The 9,628-nt window shown below is 34.4% G+C and overlaps 1 protein-coding gene across 1 annotated transcript in view; it reads left to right on the forward strand.

Annotated features, from left to right (window-relative positions):
* shg (DE-cadherin) overlaps nucleotides 1–8,011 on the forward strand; it is a 239,108-nt gene extending 231,097 nt beyond the window's left edge. Inside the window, exons 27-28 of the mRNA XM_089088478.1 lie at nucleotides 2,693–2,908; nucleotides 3,650–8,011. Of these exons, the coding sequence (XP_088944604.1) occupies nucleotides 2,693–2,908; nucleotides 3,650–3,948 (515 nt within the window). The 3' untranslated portion in view covers nucleotides 3,949–8,011. The remainder of the gene's footprint in view (nucleotides 1–2,692; nucleotides 2,909–3,649) is intronic.
* The last annotated feature ends 1,617 nt before the right edge of the window (nucleotides 8,012–9,628 follow it).

Raw genomic sequence — 9,628 nt, forward strand, 5'->3', positions numbered from 1 at the left:
GGCCACCGAACCACAGGTTAGGACCACAGGGCTGCCAGATCCAAGATGGACTCTAGACAAAATATTTCACCCGGCCTTCTAACAAGTATAAACGTACGAAAAGCTACACTTACCGTATATATATCTCCTGTTTTTAGAAACTATTGGGATGCAGGCCAAATGCATTCGGTAGCCCTAAGGCTACCAAGGGCTACCAAGGTAGCCCTAAGTAGCCACATTGTTTCATTTTGTTAAGGAGATTACTGCTGACTATGGCACTCTAAGTCGCTCTTACACAGTTGAAAATAGGAAAATAAACTAGGCCTGCTTATCATGGAAACTTTGTTGAGTCTGAGCCTGGGGCTATGGCGCTGGTTTCCCTCTTATCATCTGATCAGCTTGTGAATAGCTCATATCGTTTTGATTAAAAGTTTAAATTGAAGCCTTTAATTGTATTTGTATGTTGTTCTTTTTTTTTCTTTTTTTTGTGGCCATGGTCCTATGGCTTTTTTTTGTGTCAAATTTATTATACTATACTACTATAGTATATACACCTTTAAGAAGAAGATATCTTGGACCTCGTAAATCTTGTATACGAATAAAATTAATCAATTGCATATTCTCTTGACTGTATCCTAACAACAATAAAAACATACAATTAAAATATTAAAGGCAATACTAGGTATTTTTCCACAGGTCAGACCGACAAAAGTAAAAAGGAAAATATAACATTCTCGTCTAATATGAACAATTTAGGTTATTAATCCAAGTTGAAGGTTAAAAAAGCGAAGTTTTCATGTATACTTTTTGTATTCAAAGACATCATCACGTGGCAACATTTGAAAGAGACTTAGGGTCCAGATACAGAAGAAGCACAATATAAAGGTTTCGATAAAATTTATTCCCACCATCCACCATGCAAATTGACCTTTTTTTTAAATGTGCTCAATTAAGATGTACGTAAATGACTATAAAGATCAAAATGAGCTAGAATAAAAAAAAAACGAAAATTTTGTCGAATCTCAAATTGATTTCCTTTTGCGCCTTTTCCTTGTTTTCCCTTTTCCGTCCCTTCTTTTCTTTTCCTCTTTCTACTCTCCTTACTATGTATGTTTACTCTTTATATACTAATTCTTATGCTTTTTTATTTTTTGCCTTTGAAACTAGCGATTTGTTTTGCATTGGCAAATTTTCTATTGAAAAGCATCGCACCATAATTCCAAAGAAAATTTTAAATTATAAATTTTAAATTATAAATTTTAAATTATAATTTAAACTTTAAATTATAATTAAATAAAATAAAGACGGTACTTAAAGCCAGTTGAGAACTAGAAAAGCCTAAAATAGCTTATAATAGACATATTTAATCATCAACTTACGATCACATTCAGAGCCTTTCTAGGGTTGGGGGTGCCTGGGCAAAAACTAATTGCAGCCCCCCTCCTCCTGACTCAAATATAAGTAAAAAAAAAAAACGAATCAAGGGGAAATTTAAATCGAAATGGGAAACTCAACCGTGGCGCCCCTTCCAGCCATGGCACCCGGGGTAGCTGTCCTGGTTGCCTTCATCCCACTTTGAACGGCTTTGATCACAATTTGAATACAGTTCTTCTTTTTATTTAGTTCAAAATATGTTCTGTTGTGCGTGAGTTAAAGAATTTGCCGCTCTTTGCGACACTTGCTGACAAGCCGGAGATAATAGATTTGAGATGGTTGCATTGAAATGTAAAAGTTTTATTTACATCCAATGCGTGTCAGAAAATCACGAGTTGAGAGTGAAATTGTCCTCCTGCTCGAAAATTGGTTCGCAGAAAACCACCATTAAAGATTTCGAATTCTCAGCAGCTACAATCGTATCAGCTTAATTTTTCTTTGGCCATTAATGATAGTGACAACAAATAAGCGCGATTAGATGATTTCGCTTGTAGGATAATTTTGCTCTGACGAAAAGTGCAAACTTGACGATTAGGATAAAACTGAATTTTGTGTTGCTAAGCAATAAAGGGACATAAAGAGTTCATACGTAGACCATCCCAAAGAGCGAAAAAATTATCGTAAATGGCAGATTTTCGCTTTTGATGAGGTCGATAATTTCACTCTCAGGATACGAAATGCAAGTCACTACAAATAAATAACAAAGCCAACAGGAAAGGCTATCGGGTATTCTTTAGCCTTGCAACTAGCCTATCAAATTCAACAAACAATAATGACTATTGTTTCTATGGGTTATCGTTTTGGATTTTTTTTTCTTAAGAGACTTGCGTAAATACGCAACAAAATGTGCAATCTATAGAATGTCGTATTTTCCTACTCGTAAAATCATGTGTTTTTTTCGAATAATTTGAAAAGGGATATTTATCCAAAGTTTATTTTGATAGGGATGAAACATTTAAGTTTCCGAAACGAAATTTCAAGTTGTTCCCAAAAATGAATACAGAAGTCTTGTTCCAACTTCTGAAAATTTTCATAGATCAAATAATACAGACATTAAATGAATTTACTTGGTCTTACAGCTGTTAATATAAGTAGTATACAACCCATATTTCAAATACAACTGTTCGTAATTTGAAAATGTTCGTTTAAAAATGTTCATGCTTCTTTCACAACCTAGTTCTTCTTCTTGATCTCCTTCTGATTTTTCTCTGATTTGTCTATTTGTTCTTCAGAAAGTGTCTTGCAGCATTCTCTGTTAGAAAATGATTTTCAATTTCAGTATTAACTCTGCTGTTTGCCCTGTGGAGACGACGAAAAACGGCAACAACATATAAAGAATTCCCTGACGACATTAGAGAAAACGTTATTCAGTACAGCGACGAAGGGGGCGGAGAAGAAGACAAGTATGGCTATGATTTGTCGGTTCTGAGAATGAGTCCGGATGGAAAGCCACTCATTGGTCGTCAATACAAAGAAGACTTGCCTCAGAGAAAAGGTATGCATAATTAATATTCTTGTTACCTATTTTTTTGTCATACTTACTCCCATAGATAAGGGGCCACAATTCGACTTTGGCTATTTGATTAAAAGATGTATTAGTTCGATTTAGCAAATGATTTATTTCAACTCTTGTGTTCATTTCGCTTAAAATGCTGAACCATTCTAGAATTATGGGCTGGTACTAGTTTTGAACCTATTTAGAAGATTCAATATTAAAGCAACAAACACACTTTCACAACCCACAGTGGCCTTACTCGTTTGCTGTAGTTTTTTTTTCCAAATATAAAGGTCTAAACTATTAAATGATGCTTCATTAAATCCTGGCCCGCTGTATTAAGTCTTGGCCTGTCTTTTGTCATAAATAGTTTTTTTTTTTTTTTTTTTTTTTTTTTTTTTTTTTTTTTTTTTTGTATCTTGAATGTTTTTCTTTTCTTTGGTTACTCTGCTCTTGTGAAGTTTTTTAAGTTTTATGTACTCACGTATGTAGTGTATTATCTGTTTTTTTCTTTATACTCATTTTTGTATATGATGTTGGTTAAAAATAAATCACTATTATTATTATTATTATTATTTTTGTTGTCGTTCTAAAGAGTTGATACCCTAAAATTAGGGACTACTCACGGGATGGGGTGCCCCCATCTCCCCAAAATTCAAAAATTTTCCTGGATTCTTGTTCAAATGATTGTGTTTGCCTTTACTACATTTTTGTTATTCTTTAATCATCTTCTTCCTCTAGGTGATGTTGGCACATTTCTTCAAGAGAGTAAAGGTCGTATGGATGAAGATACAGATGCCATTGGCATTGACGACCTCCGTCATTACGCCTACGAAGGAGACGGTGACTCCCGGGGATCTCTTTCCTCCCTGAATTCGGGTACTGATGATGGTGATATTGATTTTGGACACTTGATGTCCGAATTCGGACCTAGGTTTAGAAAATTGGCGGATATGTATGGTTTAGATTCTGATGATTCATGCGCTGAAGATGAAAGTGTCGCATTGACTGGAAAAAAGAGTGGGGAATCCTGGTGTTAGATGGAGCTAAAAGGTGACTTTTAGGAACAAAAAGTTATGTAATTCAGCAAAAGCTGCCCAAGGAAGATGTCGAGCCATTATTCCGAGTGTCGTCATTTTGTTTTAGACTGCAGGTTAAATTGCATATCAGAGTATGTCAGCTGATAGAACTGTGGTAACAATTGTGTTAATTTATTTTATATCAAATTGGACAAACATGGAGACCAGGAGGCTGTCAAAGTTTACTTAAGACCTATATATCCATAAAGGGCTCAGTACCCAATTTAAGCTTTTCTACTTTATTTCAGCTTTGAATTTAATTTAAAGTTTTGCTATTGTGTCTATTTATTTTTGTGAATGATTTTGTTCATATGGGGTTTAAATCATTCATCCCTAAGGATTTGATTAAAAAAAAGAGAGCTTTTTTTTTAAATAAGTTGTGGATTTCCATGCACACTAATTTCATAATTCAGGTAATCATTCAGGTTGTTGATCATCTTATTGAAATAAAGATGGCATTATGAAGAAAATTAAGGTGTTATAAAGGAGTCAGTCGCGTCAATTGGGAAGGTGGGGTATCGTCCCCCAAATTTTTCCTCCTCCCCCCCCCCTCCTAGATTTCGAAAAATACTTGTTTCGCTATTTTCATTCAAAAATGACTTTTTTGGTGCTTTCATTGAAAATAAAATAAAATACCACCCTACCTAGATTTGGAAATAAACTCTCTCCCCCCCTCCCCATAACTTCCGTGAATTGATGCAGCTGAAAGGATAAAAGCTCCGGAACGGAACAAATTGAGCCAAAATGAAGAATCTGAATTATTTAAAAATAAATAAAATTGTACTAATCAGTATTTAGATATTGGCCTCTGAAGAAAATAGTATATGATTGTTTACCTAATGCTTTATGATAGTATACATATTTTCAAAATGTTTCTTTTGAATTTTTAAAAGTAACTAATAGAATGTCCGGTGTAAATACAATGAAAAATATTTCTAGTTAGAGACATTTATCATACTTACCACCTACCAAAGTAAGCAAATTTGCCAGAAATTACCTAAGAATTACCTAGGAAAAAAATCTGCTTAATAGTAGAATTGCTGAATTTCATAGACTCATTGATATCGTTCAAAATCTCAATTTAAAATGAACCTTTCGCGGGTTCAAATTATCGAATAAAATATACGTCATTACAGTATTTTAAAGTGAAGGCCACATTGTTTGAAGATGGCAGGTTTGAATCAAGTGTCACAATTTATAATTTTTCGAGCCAACTGATCAACTGCTCTCCTCCTTTTTGTCACTTCTCCTTCTCCTCCAAATCCTCCTTCTCCTCCAAATCCTCCTTCTTCCAAATCCTTTCTCCTTTTTTTCCTCATTAACCTCGGATTTCAGAGCCTCTATTCCGAGATAAAGTGATTTTATAGCTGTCTTAAAGGAAAATGGAGATTTCCCAGTCGCTACAAAACCTGTGGTTCTTTTATGTGTTTTAGGTGGGTTCAGTTTCAAAAGAGATTTATCAAATAACCTTGATAAACCGTGTCCAAACAATACATTTTTATTTTATTTTTATTTATTTTTTAAATGCCTGTCACAAACTACCCATTGTGTGTGAGATAAGTTATAGTTTCTTAGCTAATATATTCGAAGAAATAATCAAACTCATTGAAAGCATGCTTTAACCCCATCCCGTGTAATATTCAAATATACTACCTCCCCCTCCCATGCACACTCCAGGTCAACTCCGGTTTGACCTAGCTAGCACAAGTAGCTTTTCGTCAAGTGTTTTTCTTTAATTATATTTTTTCATTCCTTGGCTGTCAATTTCCAAACGGAGCTTTTCAGATGCCATAAAATTTTACATTAAGTCCTAAATTTTCCTTTTTTGTGATTATGCATTTTTTGTGATCAGACGTTGTTATTATGACGTCTGAACTTTCATAGCGCACACTGAAATAGAACCGTGTTATGGGTTTTGGCCGTAGAACGTCATTAAAAAAACAATTTGAATTATGAGATTTTGTGCAATATAATAACCCAATCCCTTTTTATTTCAACAAGCGTGCATATCCCCATGCAGCTACTCTGGCTCCATCTTTGTGATTCCACCGACAATCTTTATAGAGGGACTATAACGGAATTTAAATAGATACTTTTTGTTTTTGAAATATTATAGTCTGATTTTGTGTTTATAGGGTGGGTTCTTCTCAGGGTTGCCAGATTGATGTATCTTTGTTGTTACTTTTTAGACCCCTGCTTTTCTGAAAAGTGACAAACCGGGGTAGTCCTAAAAGATCGTCCTTTTTTCATCATATTTACTATTAATACAAGAAGTGTCAAATTTTGGGCTGAAAGGGATACATCGGCAAAAACAAAATCTCGGCAACCCTGATTTTTGTTACATAATATGGAGACGGTAAATATAAATAGAGGGTCAAAGTGTCACTAATTTATGGGACTTACCTTTTCTCATTAGGCGGCTTAGGGGCTTCATTTCGTCTTTTTCGACTCCAAAAGGTTTCGGAGACAGAATAATCTATAAAACTTCAAACAGTATTAATGTTAATTAAATTACTAGCATTAATAACTTTAATTAGAAAATTTAATAGAATTTATAAAACTAGACAAGTTTCAATTCTAAAAATAAAGTCCTTCAATGAGAAAAGGCAAAGCTCAGACGCCTACATATATATTTACTATCTCAGTTCATAATATTTACTACTAGAATTCAACATTTTATGATCATTGTTTGAATGATGAGTAGTATTTTCAGGCAAAAGTTTAGAGGCTGCAATAATTCAAAAAGTGGTATGTGACTCAGTATAAATTACATAGAAAGTGGAGAATATGTTTCGAATTTTTGACTCTTACTTAGAAGTCATTAAAAAGATTTTTAGAGATTTTTAGGGAGTGCTTATACTATCCTGCATACTTTAGGTTTCCCTCGAATTTTGCCGAAAGAAAATTGGATTCCCTAAAGTTTACTCAGAAATTAACGTTAATGAAAGTTAACAATGTATATTTCGTGTTAACGCTGTGTAGTTAAGAACGTTAATTTTCGGGGTGATTTAGGCTAACTAAATTTAGGGAAAATTAAACCTTGACTGAACTACTATATCTAAGATATGATAAAAATTAATATCAAAATCTCCAATTCCCACCTATTTTTGCTGGTGAAACTCGGGATATGATGTATTATGGAAAAAAGAAACTTTTTAAAGAATTTTTTTAAAAAAAAAAACAACAACAAAAAACACGAACCTTTTTTAACAATATTTTTAAAACCTAAAAAGGAAAGAGGAAATGGACTGAACCAAACAATAGAACATGGTGTTTTTTTTTATTGGGGGGGGGGGGGGGGTTATAAGTCTAAACTTTTCCAAAAACGTCACCTAACCCATTTTGAATTACAACGCTCATTTTTTTGTTTCATGTCACCTATTATCAAGGCCGTATCCAGGGGAAGGGGGTTGAACCCCCCTTCCCGCGAAATTTTTGTTCGACTCGTAAAAACATACCAAAAATGCATATAAACAAATTTTTGATGCTTTTTTAAAGTTTTTTTGTATTCCCCTCCCCCCCCCCCCCCCCCCCCGAAAAGAATTCCTGGCTACGGCCTTGACTATTATCCATTCCAAAGTTGTTTTTTTCCTTTTTGTGATAAATGTACATAATTTGTGCCAATTTATTTCCGTGTAATGGTGCTGCTCTATCGAAAGTCATAACTGTGTTTTTATGACTACGATCTCCGTGTAATTTAAGTTATTAGTTTGTAGCTTCTGTGAATAGCAAGCAGCTAAAAAAGGCTGAATGAAGAGCTGAATTTTTGGTTTATATGATTTTTATTCAGTTATTCGTTTTAATTTATGTTCGAGATGTGTCAGTTGTATTATTCAGCTGAATCAGTATGAAACAGTTGAATCAGTATCACTGATTTTATATGATTCATTTATTATTCAGTAATTAATTTTAATTTTCTGTTCAGGACGCGTCAGTTGTATTGATAATTTTTTCTTTGTAATATGGAATATTGTATTCTTTTTTAATTCAGATCGCTGCTATCTTTAATAAACAGTTATATTGAGTTCTACAGAATTAGAAGATATTCCCTGGTGATTTTGTACGGAAAATTACGGGTTTTTTAATGGGAGGGGGGCAAAAGTTATTTCTCATCCCTCTCCTAAAGATCCCCCATCCCTGAATACCTAGTGTGGGTCGAGCATGAAAATTCGATACTTATGCTAAAGCCATACTTACGCCTGAGTCAAACCTAGGCCAAACTTATACCTGAGCCACACTTACGCTTGAGCCACACCTGAGTCACATTTGTCCTTAGAAGGACCAATATTTATGAATGAAATGGGTTTATTCCTGATTTAAAAGTCTCAATTGTATTACAGAAGCGTAAAATTAAAAAGGCCAGAAACGGGTTCGAAATGTACTATCTAAAAGGTGAATTCGCACCCAACTATTCTGTACTGTTACTATTTTAGATTTTTTTTTTTGCCATATTCCTGTTTTTAGCCCCGAAACGACCTTCAAGGACGAATGGGACTTCAGTCAAGTAAGTCATTCCTGTTACAGATAAAAGAAACTGCTGTCCTAAGTTTCTATCTTTTCTGGTTTCAGTAAATTATGCCTTAAATCTCGACTCTGATTGGTCAATCACAAACGTTGTACTTAGAGTTAAACGTTGTTCGACTTAGGAAATTACGAACGGCATACATAATTGGCAGTGTAACCGTGTTTAATTTTGTCTAAAAGTGTGACAATAATTTAGGCGCGAGGATCACTTGGTTTGGAAACAACCCTATTTATACAGAACTTCGTTAGTGTCATTAGCAAGTTTTATATTTCCAATCAAATTTATCCAGGGTCGGTTGGTGGGTTGAAAGTGAGGCGTGGGGCGTAAGGTGGGTTGTAACATCAGCTATGCTGATGGTTTTCTTTATGACTATGCAATGTTTCTGTTCTAGTCTCATGTGCAGTGAGGGGTACCATGAAACCCTATCCATGCCATACAACCAGGCGTCCCACCAGTGGCAGTTCTGGCCTTTCTTTCGTATGGGGAAAAGTCTGGAATAGCCCCTCCCCCACCCCATGTCTTCCAAAATTTTTCAGCCCAAATTTTAACAGATTTTCCAATCTTTTATTAACACAATTTTCCGTTTATTCAAATCTGACTTTTTACTTCAGCCCCTGCAAAATTATTAATTATCTCGTCCCTTAATTTCTTTTAATTCGGTCTACTTGCTTTTTTGCTTAAATTTCAATTTAAAATTGCTTGAATTCGGTCTACGTGCTTTTAGTTTCCAAGAATGGTTATTAAGAATGAAGATGTAGGAAAAGTTAAAATTTTGGATTCCATTTGCATATACTTTGGGATAATTACGCCCTCGACTTTTTTTAAATAAAAATAAAATTTTAAAAATTATAAAATGATTATAACCGTTATATTTATTTGAAATTTTGCGCCCCTAAAATTTCTGTGCCCGAGGCAAGTTTCGCCTCTGCCCCCATAAAACCGTTTTTGCGTCCCACCCCCAACCAGCGAACTCTTAGATTTTTAAGATCTTTCAGTTTTGGGATATTTTTTCGGCTGATCTATGAAAACATTAAAATCATCAATTTATCCTCTCTTTGAATTCTCTTTTTTTGTCATGGAGTCAAATCAATGTCGCTTGTGGGTGGTATATTTGTC

The sequence above is a fragment of the Artemia sp. Qi Xiang Cuo genome, chromosome 4 (genome assembly GCF_049724085.1).
Source record: "Artemia sp. Qi Xiang Cuo chromosome 4, ASM4972408v1, whole genome shotgun sequence".
Lineage (NCBI taxonomy): Eukaryota > Metazoa > Arthropoda > Branchiopoda > Anostraca > Artemiidae > Artemia > Artemia sp. Qi Xiang Cuo.